This window comes from Phacochoerus africanus, chromosome 6 (genome assembly GCF_016906955.1).
Source record: "Phacochoerus africanus isolate WHEZ1 chromosome 6, ROS_Pafr_v1, whole genome shotgun sequence".
NCBI classification, from domain to species: Eukaryota; Metazoa; Chordata; class Mammalia; order Artiodactyla; family Suidae; genus Phacochoerus; species Phacochoerus africanus.
Genome location: NC_062549.1, coordinates 81,976,448 through 81,992,968, shown reverse-complemented (window position 1 = coordinate 81,992,968; position 16,521 = coordinate 81,976,448). Strand labels below are relative to the sequence as shown.

General features: G+C 34.0%; 1 protein-coding gene across 1 annotated transcript in view; it reads right to left on the bottom strand.

Annotated features, from left to right (window-relative positions):
• Positions 1–16,521, bottom strand: part of NME7 (NME/NM23 family member 7) — a 262,781-nt gene that overhangs the window by 147,861 nt on the left and 98,399 nt on the right. Inside the window, 1 exon segment of the mRNA XM_047783988.1 lies at positions 1,656–1,720. Coding sequence (XP_047639944.1) covers positions 1,656–1,720 — 65 coding nt within the window.

Here is a 16,521-nt window from a genome sequence, read left to right as displayed (position 1 = left end):
AGAGTCTCAAGAACCAAAATCTTAAATTAAAAAAAAAAAATAGCCTCAGATTTTCCAACTGTGTTTTTCTTCCTACTTTGCTTCTTTACTATTGCCAGGATTGAAGATCACTGAGAAGTTTCTGTCTACACAGACAAAAGTTCAAACTTTGGAAGATTTATTTTCATAGGCAACATGACTATTACAAGGAGGGAATTTTGCATGATATTCAATATTAATACAACTTGCATTATTAATACTACAAGGTAGTAACAGAAGATACACTTTATTATGTACTTAGTAACTTGCACTGGAAATTCTACAAGGTACTGAGAAGGGTTATTTCATTTAATCCACAAAATAATACATTGAGGCAAACAATATTCTCATTGCTGAGCTGAGAAAATTGAACATAAGAATGATTAAAATCTGGCAAGCTCACTTATCTAGAAAGCAGAAGACCCATCATTCAGAAATAGAGCTTTCTCACTCCAAAAATCACAATGATTCTGATTGCCTCTCCTATAAATTCAATTAATCCTTTTTCAAATTATTATTCTTGTTTTCTTGAGCACCCACTATGGACAATCACTATGGTAGGCTGCAGGCCTAGAGTTAGATCAATGTTTAAATCTAAAATTTCCACAATGATTATTTAAGGAGGCTTAGGTCCTATGACCTTGTGAATACATCACCAAGCTAATATTTTGAGAACATTTTGATAACAGTTTCTTTACAGTTCTAGGTAAGATTTTTCAAATATCAGCTTCCTCATCAGTCTCCAAGCTGTGCCTGATGACTCTGCAAACTAGGTGATATTTCTGACCTTTTCTCAGCTTATTAGCATTCCTACCAAGCAGGGATACAAAATAGGTAGAACCTCAGTTAGTGCCCTGACCTCTGATCTGGGGTGATCCTAAGACTTCACAGAAATCAAAAGAATTCCTTTTCAGAAAAAGAGTAAATAAATTACACTAGTTAGAAAATTATTTCCCCAATTGGTATTCCACTATAATAACAACACAGACTTGGGGTCTTCAATAATAGTAAAACACAAATAACTTATCTGATTCCTTTAATAATTTTTGCCCAATTTGTTGTCAAATGCACTGGTAAGTATAACACAATGATATAGAAGGGCTCTATAGCAGTTAGTACTAACATGACAATTTTGTTTGTGGGCTCTGAAGGTCCAGTGGAATGACTACCAACAAAGGGGCTAAAATGTGCTAACTACAGAAATAAGCAAAAGGCCCTGGTCAAGGGGAAAATCTGAACTGATTCTCTTCTTAGTTATTAATTCAGACAACAGAAGTTTCATTAAAGCTACCTAGCTTAATTTTATTTTTTATTTGAAGGAACTAAATGCATTGTTTCAGTCTATATTTCTTTTCTAACTGAAGTTCCATGAATTGTATAAACCTACTTTATAAATTTAAATTACAGGTATCATTGGAATTTTAGTTCTGTTAGTGAGAGATTTCATGGGTAAAATCATTTCAAAAACATTTTTTTATTATAAGGTTATCAAATTCAGAAAATATATCTTTTTATTTTTAATGCATTAACTAGAAAATTCAATGAAAAACGTTTTAAAGCATACTTCAAAAAAAAAAAACACACACACACACACACACAGTTTCTCAGTAAGTTATGACTCATTGCAAATGACCTACCATCTGCATAGCTGAGATTTCAAAACCTGCATCTCGGATTGCCATCAGGATCTTCCCCAGCAGTCCTGAAAAATACAGAACAAATATAAAATTTCTATGGCATTTTAGTTTTAGAGAAATGCATATTTTGTACATCAAAATACTCTGCCTATACTCTATATGAAGGAATCACATATTTCTGCAAGGAAAACTAACCCCCTAATATTGAAATCCCATTGGATTCACTCAGTAAGTGCCTTAGGAACAGCAACAATGATCTTGAAGATTATGCAAAATACTTTCAAGTTACTACTTTGCCTTTAAGGACTTCTAGAGTGTATGGATGTAAAGAATATAAAGATCAAACAATTAAACTAACACTGTTGAAAAATGCAATAATAAAGTATCAGATACAGAAGGAGTTCAAAAGAGGAGTTCAAAGAAGGAGAAATCAAATTATAACTGGAAAGGGGACAGAAGCTTCAGGGAGAAATGAGGGTATCAACTGGCCCTTATAAATAGATGGGATTTTACAGGGACAGATGTATAAAAAGAGACAAGGCACAGATCTGGGGAAAATGTGACCATGTGTACACAATAGTAAAAAGTGAAAAAAAGAAAACAAAAAGTAAAAAGAAAAAGAAATTTAATCCAAATTGATAAAGGCCTCGGATATCAACATGAGGAATTTGGCTTTTATCCCATAAATAGCCATTTTTATTAACGGTGTTTGTAGACTCTAGAGGTCTAGAACTGTTTTTGACATTCTATTTGTTTTCTGCAAAAATCTTTTGTTTCTTTTTTTTAATGTGAAATAGAATTCTCTCTCTCTTACCCGCCACCCCATGCTCCATATTCTGGATTGTCTTGATTCTTTCTTAATAACCCCAAATCACCAAGCAGTATCAGTACTTGAATGTGCATTTTTATTTACTATCTTACTTCTGCCAAATAGGTTATTTTAATTGTAGCAAGCTGAAGGATGGGGGGGAAAAAAAAAGACAAGGACACATCTATTTCTCAACTGATACATTTGTACAAAGTAAAAGTCAGATGATATCACAGTATGCCATAGAAACAAAGGTTTCTCAGAAGTTTCAAGAGCAGAACTCTGAGCACTCAGTATAATATTCATGTTGCGCTTACTGATTAAGTTTTGGCAAACATCCTCTGTCACATTAATATTGATTTAAAGTTTATCCATTTTGGAGTTCCCGTCTTGGCGCAGTGGTTGACGAATCCGACTAGGAACCATGAGGTTGCGGGTTCGGTCCCTGCCCTTGCTCAGTGGGTTAACAATCCGGCGTTGCCGTGAGCTGTGCTGTAGGTTGCAGACGCGGCTCGGATCCCACGTTGCTGTGGCTCTGGCATAGGCTGGCAGCCACAGCTCCGATTCGACCCCTAGCCTGGGAATCTCCATATGCCGCGGGAGCGGCCCAAGAAATAGCAACATCAACAACAAAAAAGACAAAATAAATAAATAAATAAAGTTTATCCATTTTACAGTTTTGTTTGTATGAATTTACAAATGAATTCATACAAAACTATTTTAGTTTTACAGTTATAAGTGCAAAAGTTTATATTTAGTTTTAGATTTGGATATATTTAAGTTACATTATAATTAAAATAATATATGTCAATATTGGGAATCCAAAAGAAAAAATTTTTCCTTCGAAAGAAATGCTGCCAAAAGTAATGAATCATTGAAAATGTTGAACAGGACAATACAAGATAAATATAATATTTTAGGAGGATTACTAATGTAATAATATTGGGCAAGCTGGTCTGAAGAAAGGGATAGGAATAGAAAGAATAGCAAAGGTTCTTCAAATCATCTACCATGCTGACTAGACTTGGATAGCAGTAGTAGAGAAAGAAAGTAGTAATGAATATAAGATACTTCCAAACAAGAAGCAGCAGGACTAAACTGGACAGAGAGTGTGAAGATGAAGGAATAAAGGTTTTGAGTGTGAAGATGAAGGAATAAAGGTTTTGAGTCTAAGTGAAACAAGCTATGAAACCAAATTAAGAAAAAAGACTCGAATTATTCTGGAGAGAGAAAACAGAATTTTAGATCAGAACACTGAAGAGCATTTGAGGAGACACTACATACAAGGGCTAAAAAGAAAACATCAAGGAATGCATGAATGGATAGAATCCCTATACAAAACTGATAATGTGGGGTTGATTCCAATAGACACATATAATGAGAGAGGTTAGAGATAAAGCGATAGGAATAGATAGCTATTTATTTAACAAAAAAAAGGGCAAAAGGAAAAAAAAAGAGCTGGGAAGTTTTGAGAAAATACATAGAGAGTTTGTGGGTTGAAGAATGAAAGTGAATAAAGATAAGTAAAAGGAGATTTGCAAGAAAACAAAGAAGAAAAATATTACAGTAGTGTCACAGTATCAAAAGCATGGAGAAATTCTTCGGATACAGGGATAGTTAGGAATTAAAGGAGATTAAGCACCCTGGAAACCAAGATAAATCCTTTGGCATTAAGCAAGATGGTATGATGATATTAAAGAAAGTCGTATCAACAGAGTGTTAGGAAAGAAAAGTTAAATAAGTTATTAGTAATCTGTACCAAACACACAGATGACACTGGACAGAGAAATGTTAACCAAAATTCCAGTTCTTTTATCGATAGGAAAAATATACCAAAAATTAGGACAGAAATAAATTAATTATTGGGGGCTGAGACCTTTCATATAAAGTTATTTCATTTAATCCTGAAAGTACTAAAACAGGGGCAACTGTCCCACTATAAAATGAGAATATATGAATATTTGGAGAAAACAAAGAATTTGTTTAACATCACAAAATGAGTGGGTCTCTAAATCTCACTGTTTTTTTGCAAGTTTCAATATAAAAAAGGAACATGTATATGGAAACCTGCTATGTAAAACTCACTAAACGGCATCAGCAACTCCCTGAGGCAAGGGCTATGTTCATTTCAGTACTCACTGTATCTCCAGTGACTCTAGCATAGTGTTTAGCATGTGGTAGGTGATTTAACAAACACTGTTCACTGAATCACAAAGTTAACAAATAACTAAAGAAAAATATAGTCATAGCTGTCTGCCTGATGCAAGCCTGAGGAACTCTAAGGCTCTACAGAACACAATTAGCAAACACCAGAAAATTGTAAAGGAGTAATTAAAATTACAGGGGAAAAATAATTTTAAAAATTTTAGTTCAATGATTTGAGAAAGAAAGTTCATACTTACCTCATGCCATATATAAATTTTAATCCAAATGAATTCAAGGTAAATGTAAAAAAATAAAAATAAAAGCAATTTATTATCGAAAAATGAAAGAAAAGGAGAGTTCTGCTTTGGCAAAGTAGCTCCTATTATAATAACTTTCCCACGGGTAATAACTAGAGACTCTGGAAAAAAAAAAAAAAAACATAAAAACAAAGCTGCCAGGAGGCACTGAGTGGATACCCTGCTTTCACAGTGTTAGGCTGAGGGAAGGTCAAAGTCTACATTAAAAATCTGATTGAAAACCTAAAGAGTAAGCTCGAAGAACTAAAAGTTAGGGTTTGGGCAACCACAGCCACTGAAAAACAAGTAGATTTGTAATCTTAGGAAAAAGAAAAGCCAGGGAAGGAAGCCTGAATTTTGTATATAAACTCTACTCAAAGCTCATGCATGGAGCAAACTCCAACAAGCCCAGGTAAGACTAAAATAACTGAACCAAGCTTTGAGTTACCACCCACTAAAAGGAGACACAGACTGTATGATCAATTCAGCAAGTTCTCTCCTTTCATGTATAACTTTGAGGAAGATGACAATTTCCAGAGTTCCTACAATATGGTCAAGATATTATGCAAAATTATGTCACATATGAATAAACAGGAAAACATGACACATTCCCAAGACAAAAGAGAATCAATGGAAACCAAACTGGGATAACCCAGATGTCAGAATTAAGAAACAGATTTTAAAGTTCCCAGTATAACTATGATTATTGAATAAAAGAAAAACGTGCTCAAAACAAATGAAAAGATAGGAAATCTCAATAGAAAAATGAAACCATTAAAGTAAAATCAAATAATAACACTAAAAAATGTAATATCTGAACTACAAAATTCATAAAATAGGACCCAACAGCAGAATGGACACAAGTAGAAAGAAACAATGAATATGAAGAGAGATGAACATAAGTTATACAATTTTAAAAAAGAAAAAAAATTTGAAAAATAATGAACATAATATTAGGGTAACAAAATACCAAAAGATCTAACACACATGTAAATGTAGCCTAAAATAAAACAGAAAATATTTAGAAGTGTAACAGCTGAATTGCACAAATTTAGATTCAATAGGTCAGCAAAACTCAAGCAGGATTCTTATTTTGTATTTTAAAGAAAGAAAATAACTAGGCATATCATAATCCACCTGCTAAAAAAATCAAAGAAAATCTTGAAAGTGATCAGAGAAAAATGACTCCATATACAAAGAAAAACAATTTCAATGCCTATTGACCTCCCATCAGACAAAAGGAGAAGAGTGGACAATTAAATATTTTTAATGTGCTAAAGGAAAAATAAAAACAAATTATAAACTTGAAATTCTATGTCTAGCACAAAATTCTTCAAGAATGACAGAAAAATAAAGAAATTCTGAGATAAAAGAAAACTAAAGGAATATGTCATCAGCAAACCTATATTTCAAGAAATGCTAAAGAAAGTTATTTAAGCTTAAAGTAAATGAAACAAGATGGAAATAAGATCTTAAGAAGAAATGACCAGCATAGTTAAAGGTAAATATGCAAGTAAATACAAATGACTTTTTTTTTACATTAAAATACATGTGCCTGATTAGAGCAAAAATTTTAACACTGTGTGTTTTAAAATGTATGTTATAATGTAATACATGTCAGAAATACAGTATGAACCTGTGTAGAGAGGATAAATGGACCTATACAATTGAAGTGTTTCCACATTTTATGTGAAATGGTACAATGTTAACTCTAAGTAGATTGGAAAATTAAGGATGTATATTTTAATCCTTAGAACAGTGATCATCAAAGAATAGTTCCCAAACAAGCAGAGTCAACATCACCTGGGAACTTAATAGAAATGCAAATTCTCAGAACCAGCCCAAGACTCAGTGAATGAAAAATTCCTTTTAAAATTGCACACCAAAAAATCAAACACCTGGGAATAAACATAACCAAGGAGGTAAAAGATATATTCTTGAGAATTATAAAACATTAATCAAGGAAATTAAAGAAGATGTAAAGAAATACAAAGATATTCCATGCTGATGGGTTGGAAAAATCAATATTGTAAAAATGGCCATACTACCCAAAGCAATCTACAGATTCAATGCACTATCAAATTACCCATGACATTTTTCACAGAACTAGAACAAACAATCCACAAATGTATATGGAACCACAAAAGACCCAAAATTGCCACAGCAATTCTGAGGAACAAACATCAAGCAGGAGGCATCTCTCTCCCAGATTTCAGGCAATATTACAAAACCACAGTTATCAAGACAGTGTCGTACTGGTATGAAAACAGACAGACAGACCAATGGAATAAAAAAGAGAACCCAGAAATAAACCCTGACACCTATGGTCAATTAATCTTTGACAAAGGAGGGAAGAACATAAAATGTGAAAAAGAAAGTCTATTCAGCAAGCTTTGCTGGGAAACCTGGACAGCTGCATGCAAAGCAATGAAATTAGAACACACCCTCACACCATGCACAAAAATAAACTCAAAATGGCTGAAAGACTTAAATAGAAGACAAGACACAATCAAACTCCTGGAAGGGAACAGAGGCAAAACATTCTCTGACATCAACCTTACAAACGTTTTCTCAGGTCAGTCTTAGAAAGCAACAGAAATAAAAGCAAAAATAAACCAATGGGACCTAATCAAACTGACAATCTTTTACACAGCAAAGGAAACAAACAAACAAACAAAAAGACAACTTACAGACTGGGAGAAAATAGTTTCAAATGAGGCAACTGACAAGGGCTTAGTCTCTAAAATATACAAACAACTTACACAACTCAACAGCCAAAAAGCCAACAACCCAATGGAAAAAATGGGCAAAAGACCTGAATAGACATTTCTCTGAGGAAGATAATACAGATGGCTAAAAAGCACATGAAAAAATGCTCAACATCCCTGATTAAAATAATAGAGAAATGCAAATCAAAACCACCATGAGATATCACCTCACACCAGTCAGAATGGCCATCATTAATAAGTCCACAAATAATAAATGCTAAAGAGGGTGTGGAGAAACTGTTGGTGGGAATGTAAGCTGGTACAACCACTATGGAGAACACCAAGGAGGTACCTTAGAAATCTGTACATAGAACTACCATATGACCCAGAAATACCACTCTTGGGCATATGTCCAGACAAAACTCCCCTTAAAAAAGAGACATGCACCTGCATATTCATTGCAGCACTATTCTCAATAGCCAAGACAAGGAAGCAACCCAAATGTCCATCGAAAGATAATTGGATTAGGAAGATGTGTTATATATACACAATGGAATACAACTCAGCCATAAAAAAGAACAAAATAATGCCATTTGCAGCAAAATGGATGCAACTAGAGACTCTCATACTGAGTGAAGTCATAAAGAGGAAGACAATTACCATATGATATCACATATCTGGAATCTAATATATGGCACAAATGAACCTTTCCACAGAAAAGAAAATCATGGATTTGGAGAATAGACTTGTGGATGTCAAGGGGGAGGGGGAGGGAGTGGGATGGGTGGGGTGCTTGGGAAGAAAATAAAAATCATTATATAAAAAATAAAAATAGAACAATCCTTTATATGATTCTTTTTTCCTAAGTGAAATATAGTTGATTTACAATGTTGTGTTAGTGTCAGGTGTACAGCACAGTGATTCAGGTTATATATATACACATATATATGTAATTTTTCAGATTGTTTTCCTCTATAGGTTAATACAAAATATTGAGTACAGTTCCCTGTGCAACACAGTAGGTTCTTATCGGTTATCTGTGTTATATACAGTAGTGTGTATCTGTTAACCCCAAACTCCTAATTTGTCCCTTCCCCCACTTTTCCCCTTTAGTAACCACATATTTGTTTTTTGTCTATGAGTCTATTTGATTTATAAATAAGTTCATTCGTATCTTCTTAAAAATTTCACATACAAGCAAAATATCATATGATATTGCTTATACATGGAATCTGAAAAAAAGATCATGTGATTCTGTTAACATACTAAAATTTGAGAACCATAGCCCTCGAGTAACAAAAGAAAAAAAGAAAAAGATATATAACAAAAAGGCCAGTGAATAAATTAAAATGGATTCTTAAAAATAGTCAATTAAACCAAAAGAACAAAGGATAAGATAAAGAGTTGGCTAATAGAAATCAAATAGTAAAACAGTAGACCTAAAATCAATCATATTTATATTAAATGTTAGTAAACTAAAAATTACCACTTAAAGGCAGAAATTTTAGATGGATTAATAAGACAAGTTCCAATTACACGATATCTGAGAGAAAGCAAGTTTAAATATGATGATACAAGTAGGCTGAAAGGAATTGGATGGAAAAATACATACCATGCAAGCAATAAGTATAAGAAACCTGGAGTCCTTCTATTAATTTCAGATAAAGAGCAATCTATGACAAAGAGTATTGTACAGATAAATGTCCCAAGAGGCAGTGGGAGAGAAAGAGCTGAAAGAAAATGGATATTTATGGCAAGGAGAGCACCAAGCAAAGGTACAGAGAGGTAAAACAGTATGGGTTTTTTGATGGAGAGGAAATGAAATAGGAGTGATCATAAGAGAGGTAGCAGAAGCCACTGCTAGAAGGACTTTGGGACCATATATAGAGGTTTGACTTTTATACTATATGCCAGAAGTTCCCAAAACATTTCGGTCTCATGGACCCCTCAGCTCCTAGAAATTATTAAAGTTTCTAAAACACTTTTACGTAAATAGGTTATATCGATAAATATTTGTCATAAGTTAAAATGACAAATTTTAAAATATTTATTAATTTAAATATAACAGGAGTTCCCCTTGTGGCTCAGTGAGTTAAGAACCTAAGCAGTATTCATGAAGACACAGGTTCAATTCCTGGCCTCAATCAGTGGGTTAAGGATCTGGTGTTGCCGTGAGCTGTAGTGTAGGTCACAGGTGCGGCTCAGATCCCACACTGCTGTGCCTGTGGTGTAGGCTGGAAGCTGCAGCTCTGATTGGATCCCTATCCTGGGAGCTTCCATATACCACGGGTGCAGCCCTAAAAAAATTTTAATATAACAAATTATTTATGTGTTAAAATAAATATGATCTTGATGATAAAAATCACTGTATTTTCCAAAACAATAAAAAAATTAGTGAGAGATGTTTTACATTTTAAAAAATCTCTAATGTCTATGAATAGCAGCTGTATTCATACATTTGCTTCAATTTTCAATATGCTATGTGCCCTTTGCTTAAAGTATATTTAGGTGGAAAATGGTATAGTAGTTTAATTACCTTTAATGTAATTGTATATATTCTTTACTTGACAAGTTTCTTAAAAGTTCATTGCAATATATAATTTTAAACTTCTACCAATGAACTTTTTTTGTTACCCTGTTAACACTAAAACCCACTGGTCTATCTTGGATTTCATATAAATATTTTATCCATGCATGATTTTGTAACATGATACTCATGGATCATTTGAAAAATATTAGTTCACTGAGTTATGCAGCCCTTCCAAATGCTGACTCTATTACACCACATCAAAAGGATCCCATTTCTCAAATACCACCAATTTCATCAGAATAGTCTATTAGGTATTGGGAAGCTGTCAAGCTCAAGATGGTTAATAGTTTTCCAAGTTCCTAATTCTAATTTTTATTTGTAATTTTATCTTCTTTTGAATTTTTATCTTTGGCAACAACTACTGCTAGTTGTCATTTCTTTTAAATGATAGGCTTAAAGAAAATGACAGCCAAATATCCACATCTGAATGACCATAGTTTGTTAGTGATTCTTTTAAGTAAAAATGGTATTCCATGAAAAACGCATTTAACTGACTTACAATTCAAACAACTATACATGAGCTTTTTCCTAAGACTTGCACTGTATTTCAGTATGGATCAAAAGTGGTTTATGTATACATCCAATTTCTTCACGCAGAATATTAAAAATATTTTTTCTTGAGGGTCAAAAATTAATAAAATTAATAACCATTACTGTTTATCAAGGGAACAGTTTAGTGAAAGTGGCTTTTTTATTTTTCTGAAAGAGCAAGATGGTTAAAAATACACTAACTACTGCTATAGAGTGCTGCCACTACCCTGATCTGTGCTAAGGCACCAGCAGCTTTACCCACAATTACTTCTCAACCATCAGTCCAAATGACAGCAATTTTTAAAATGGCAAATGATAAATAAATTAGTACCATTATGAAATTTGATCTCAAGGATACCTAAAAAGGTCTTCTTTATTTTAATTCAGAAAATGTTTTCACGATTACATAAGAATCCGCATCTAAATATGAAGGTAGTATTAAGCTCTATGCATTAACCAATCCAAAGAGAAATTTACAATCTCTATTATAAATCTATAATCACATTAATCTATTCCCTGTGTACCACTGCAACAGAATAATTCTATTCACAGATAAACCAATAAAAGTTTTTAGTGCAAGTAGCACTGACATTGTGCCAAGAACAGTCAGAAATGAGTCAAGGATACTGCTTTTTATATTCAGTTGGTTATGTGTGGAGGCAGGATAGAGAGGCATTCAAGAAATCTGTTCTGTGTTTAACAGCTTGAAACAACAAATTGTCAATAACCATATGTCCTTTACTTTGTTCTAGACAGAAAATGTTTCAGGTGACTGAACAAATGACAATAACTATGTAAATGAAGGTGCAGAAAAATAAATAAAAACTAAAATTCCATGCTCCACAGTGAGAACATGTTCAAAAGGGTCAAACAAAGCAGACGGTTTATTTTATTTGGGTGATGTTTGCATAGCTAACTTGATTTTTAATAGTTTGCTTATAACTCCATGAATGCTACCTCTTAAATGTTTTGAATGTCAAATCACCCCTCCATCTCGCTCCTTGTACCTTAGTTCATATCCTGATAATTTTACTTAAATTGTTCTAAAGTCTTTTTAATAAGTGACCACCTATATCTAAATCATCAATAATATCAGGTATATATTACTTCATCTTTCTAAAACCTCTTGTTTCTCCTGGGATTAGGAGCCCCTACCCTCTTTTAGGAAAACTAAACAATTTGATTGGAAAGAGAGTTGTCATCTTCCTATCTGACCCTATATCCATGGACCAGTGGTCAAGAGTTGAGCACCAGACTCAAGCAAGGTCAATCATATCGCTCTGCTCCCTGGGCCAAACTAATTTACCCAGAATGGACCTAAAATTGGTACAAGCCAATCAGAGTCCTTCTCTGGAATTTTTTAAAACTAGAACCAGGGGAGAAAAAAGTGTTCTTTCCATCATATTGCTAAATACATGAGCCCCACATTGCAGGCAGCCCAACCTCTCTCCCAAGGTGCTGTTAAAAGCTAATCTGAGAGCATGAAATTGACAGTTAAGAGAAGCACATATCAACACCAGAAAGAAAAATGATGCTGAGCAAATCTCCCTAAGCTGAGCTCAACCCCTATTCTTCTATCCAGCAGTATACTTAAAGGAGACAAATAGGAAATTCAATTTAGGTTTCTATCAGTTGTGCTAACAGTGTCCTCATTAAGCTCCCTTTTTTAACATAGGAGGTGAAAAAGAGGCTATAAGCTACACTGCAGCCTGAGAAAGAACAGTTGTAGTAGAAATGGGTGAAGAAAGAAGAAACAGTACATTTTTGAAAGCTGCAGTATTCTGATGTGTGCTGACTCTGATAGAAGAATTACAGGTATCACCAAATATCCCAGAAAAAGTCCCTCCTCCTGTTTATAAAGTTCATAAAATGATCATGATTGGAGAGTGTAAGAAAAGTAACTGACAATGAAATATTCAGGTACATTGAGCAGGTATAATGAGGTCTAAGACTCACATAGACATGGAAGCAGCAACATTAAGAGAGTCTCAGGGATGGGATAAGCTTCTCCCCACAGCTACTGTGAAAATCTGGCTTGAATTTAGAATGGAAATAAAAGTGGGATTTTTTTCCCCCAGTTTTAAATACATAAATTGAAGTATAGTATATATTTTTAAGAATCCATTGTTTCTCTCTCTGACCTTCACCTGGTCAGGGTAAATAAATCAATGTTAATGTATTTGTCTTGATTTGGCTCTGTTACCTATCATTATCCCTGAAAATAAGGGCACTTAGATTGAAAGCAGCCCTTATGAGTTGAATTAAATTATATTGCTCACAATAACCTAGAGCTGAAAATGAGTTGTTCTCTCCCTACAGCTGCCAAAGAGGGGTAAAACCTCACACAGTATGGCATAGAGAGGAACATTATCAACAATTGTTAACTGGCCAGGGACTCAGGGTGTCAATTTGCAGGCCACAAATGTAAGGACTGGTAAATACTTCTGTTTGGAGACTTCTCCTTTGCCTATTTCCACTTAATCTCTCTACAGCCTCAGTTTCTTTTCTCATTCATAAAAGGGGGTAATACCTACCCCACAGGGTTCTTACAAGGATTAAAATGTGTCTGTATATATAAATTCTTAGATCAACTAGTGGTTCACAACAGCCTATCAGATAATGTTAGCAGGAGTACCAATAAGCTAAAAAGAACAGTAAAGGCTTTCACACAATTAGCAGCAGCAGAATAGTACTGAAAGCAATGATAGCCTAATGAGTTAGGATGAATTTAGCTGAATGCACAGCTTTGCTTATAGATTAGCATGAATTTCATTTTCAGCAGTACTATTAAAATGCAAGCATTTTACATGTCCCATTGCACAAGAGAATACTGTGTCATTAATACACCTTAAGGAGGCTAATACTAATGCCTAGATCACACAGAATGAAATGGCTGCAATGACTGATGAGAAAACAGATAAGCAGGGTCAAGGCAATATCCAGCTATAGGCACCACAGGGCCTGGCAAACCCACTGCTTCTCAGGAGAAGGAAAGCCACTCTTGCCTAAGCCTGAAGTGCCTGAAAAACACAATGACACACGCTAGGGGAAGTCAAAGTAAGGGAAAAAGGGGATCCTTACATGGCACTTGACAAAGCAAGGCCCCTCTCTCCCACTCAGAACTTCTAGAAATACTTGAGGTGAACGTTATAGGGAACTGAAGTCCTGTCTTAGTGGGTGGGTATAAGTATTAGCAATTTCTACAGGTTCATAAGGAATATGTAAAACTTTAGGCAGAAATGAAACAGAAAATTTGCCTAAAAACCCCTGGCAAGGGGAAAAAAATGACAAAATAACAGTTTATATATTAAATCAATTTTTGAAATAAAAAATCAAAATCATAAAACAAGATGGCAAATGTAGGATCAGTTCATAAACCCATGTAAAAGACAGTCTCAGTTTGGGTGAAATGCTAAATAAAGCGCAACTATGTTCTATTTATATACTATAGAAAGTAAAATGTATTAAAGACAAAAATTTAAAGGTCAGATAATGATACAGCAAGCAAAACCAAAGCACAAAAGAAAAACAGCAATATTAACAATGGACGAAACGAAAATCAAAATTTCTTAGGATAAAAAAAGTTTAAAATTAGAATATCACACGCCTATATACATAGAATGTATCACATCACATATTTGTAAAGAAAAAATATTAGACATAAAGGAGAAATAAGATACCATCTCAAGTTTTTACAGACTCACTAAAAATATTAATAAAAATATTGCAGGATTTTTTGAAAAATTAAGCATATTCTAAACATACCACCAACATAACTATAATAAGTAGGAATTATATGGGCCGTCCTATTTGACCAACATGTAATAAAATGAGAAAAATCAAATAAAGGTTAATAACAACAGCAAATTTGGAATCTGGGAAATTTACAAATACTCTTCTAAAGAATGCTTGGGACAGTAGCAACTGGCACAAGAACAAAACTACACAATAAGAATAAATACCACATAATAACAGAATAAACCATACCAAGTCAAACAATAGTATTTAGGAGTTAGAATATAATGAAACAGGTATTCTCATAGACACACAACTGTGGCATTACTTACTTGCTACCTTCTTTCTGGAGGATAAATTGGGATTTATCAAAAACTTTAAAATGTTCTTATCATTTGACATAAAAACTCGATTTCTTAAAATTATTCTAAGGATAAATAAGGCATTCACGAGGATTATATAGGAAAATACTAGACACAGAATCAGTAATAATTTATCTTTTTTTTTTTTTTTTTAGGGGCACATCTGTAGCACATGGAAGTTCCCAGGCTAGAGGATGAACTGGAGTTGCAGCTGCTGGTCTATGCCGCAGCCACACCACCACCAGATCCGAGCTGAAACTGCGACCTATGCCGCAGCTTGTGGCAATGCCAGATCCTTAACCCACTGAGCAAGGCCAGGGATGGAACCCACATCCTCACAGATAGTAGTCGGGGTCTTAACCCACTGAGCCACACAGGAACTCCAGAATTAATAATAATTTTTAAAATGATAAACAATAAGAAAAAGTTAAAGAGGAGTACATTCCTACAACTATAATTCAGACTTTAAAATTATGTTTTCAAAGTTTATCTAATTGCACAGAAAAAAATTCAGAATACAATGTCAAGTTTAAAAGGTGCAATATAAATTTATATAAATAGGATAATTCTAATTCATTTATGAATCTAGTACTGCCTTAGCACCAAAATCAGACAGAATACAAAAATAAAACTACACATCAATAACCTTCACAAATATATTTGCAAAATCCTTATCTAGATATTAGCAAATAGAACTGATCAATACATAAAATACATAAAAGAACTATTACACCATGACCAAGTGAAGTTTATTTCAGGGATGCAAGCTTGGTTCACTGTCAAAAAATAAAATAAATCAATCAAAATATCGCACAATCATATCAATTGAGGCAGGGAAAAAAAATCCAAAAAGAGTAGAGGTTGCAGATGTGGCTTGGAGCTTGCGTCACTGTGGCGGTGGTGTAGGCCAACAGCTGCAGCTCTGATTCGACTCCTCACCTGAGGGAAGTTCATCTGGGAGCTTTCATATGCTTCAGGTGCAGCCCTAAGTAGACAAACAACAACAACAACAACAACAACAAAGTAGGTAGAATTGATCTATCCAATTTCTCAATTTACTATGTAGTTATAGTAATCAAGATTGTTTGGTACTGGCACAGTGATAAACAGAGATCAATGGAACAGAACAAAAGACCAAAAATGAATCCACACAAATATGCCCTGCTGATTTCAGATAAATTATGGCCATACAAGGGAAGGTAGGAAATACAGTCTCTGACAGGACACTTAACAGAAACAAGTCTACACTGTAGAAGAATAACACAAATTTGGAGGAAAAGTTTGTCTTCTCTCTCGTGTGTATTGTATGTGCTAGTCATGTTATTCCTATAATCCTCACGTGGGTCCTATGAGGAAAGGACTATTACAATGTTTAATTCATAGATATTTACCATCTATACTCAAGGGTTAAACAGCATGCCCTAATAGCTAGTGAGTAACAGAACTGAACTTTAAACAGTCCTGCTTGCCCACATAATCTCAGACTGTTATAGTAAACTCCGCAAGATATTTAATTGGTTTGTATATATCATTCACAAACTCACATATTAAGAGTTCAAAACATGCCACTCCAAAGTAAATTACTCTAGTATACAATTTCAACTTAAGGCACTTGAAAAATAGCAAGTCCAAGAAAAACAGACATTCCTTCTTTTTTTTTAAAGAAATGAAATCCCATTTGAATATTGTCC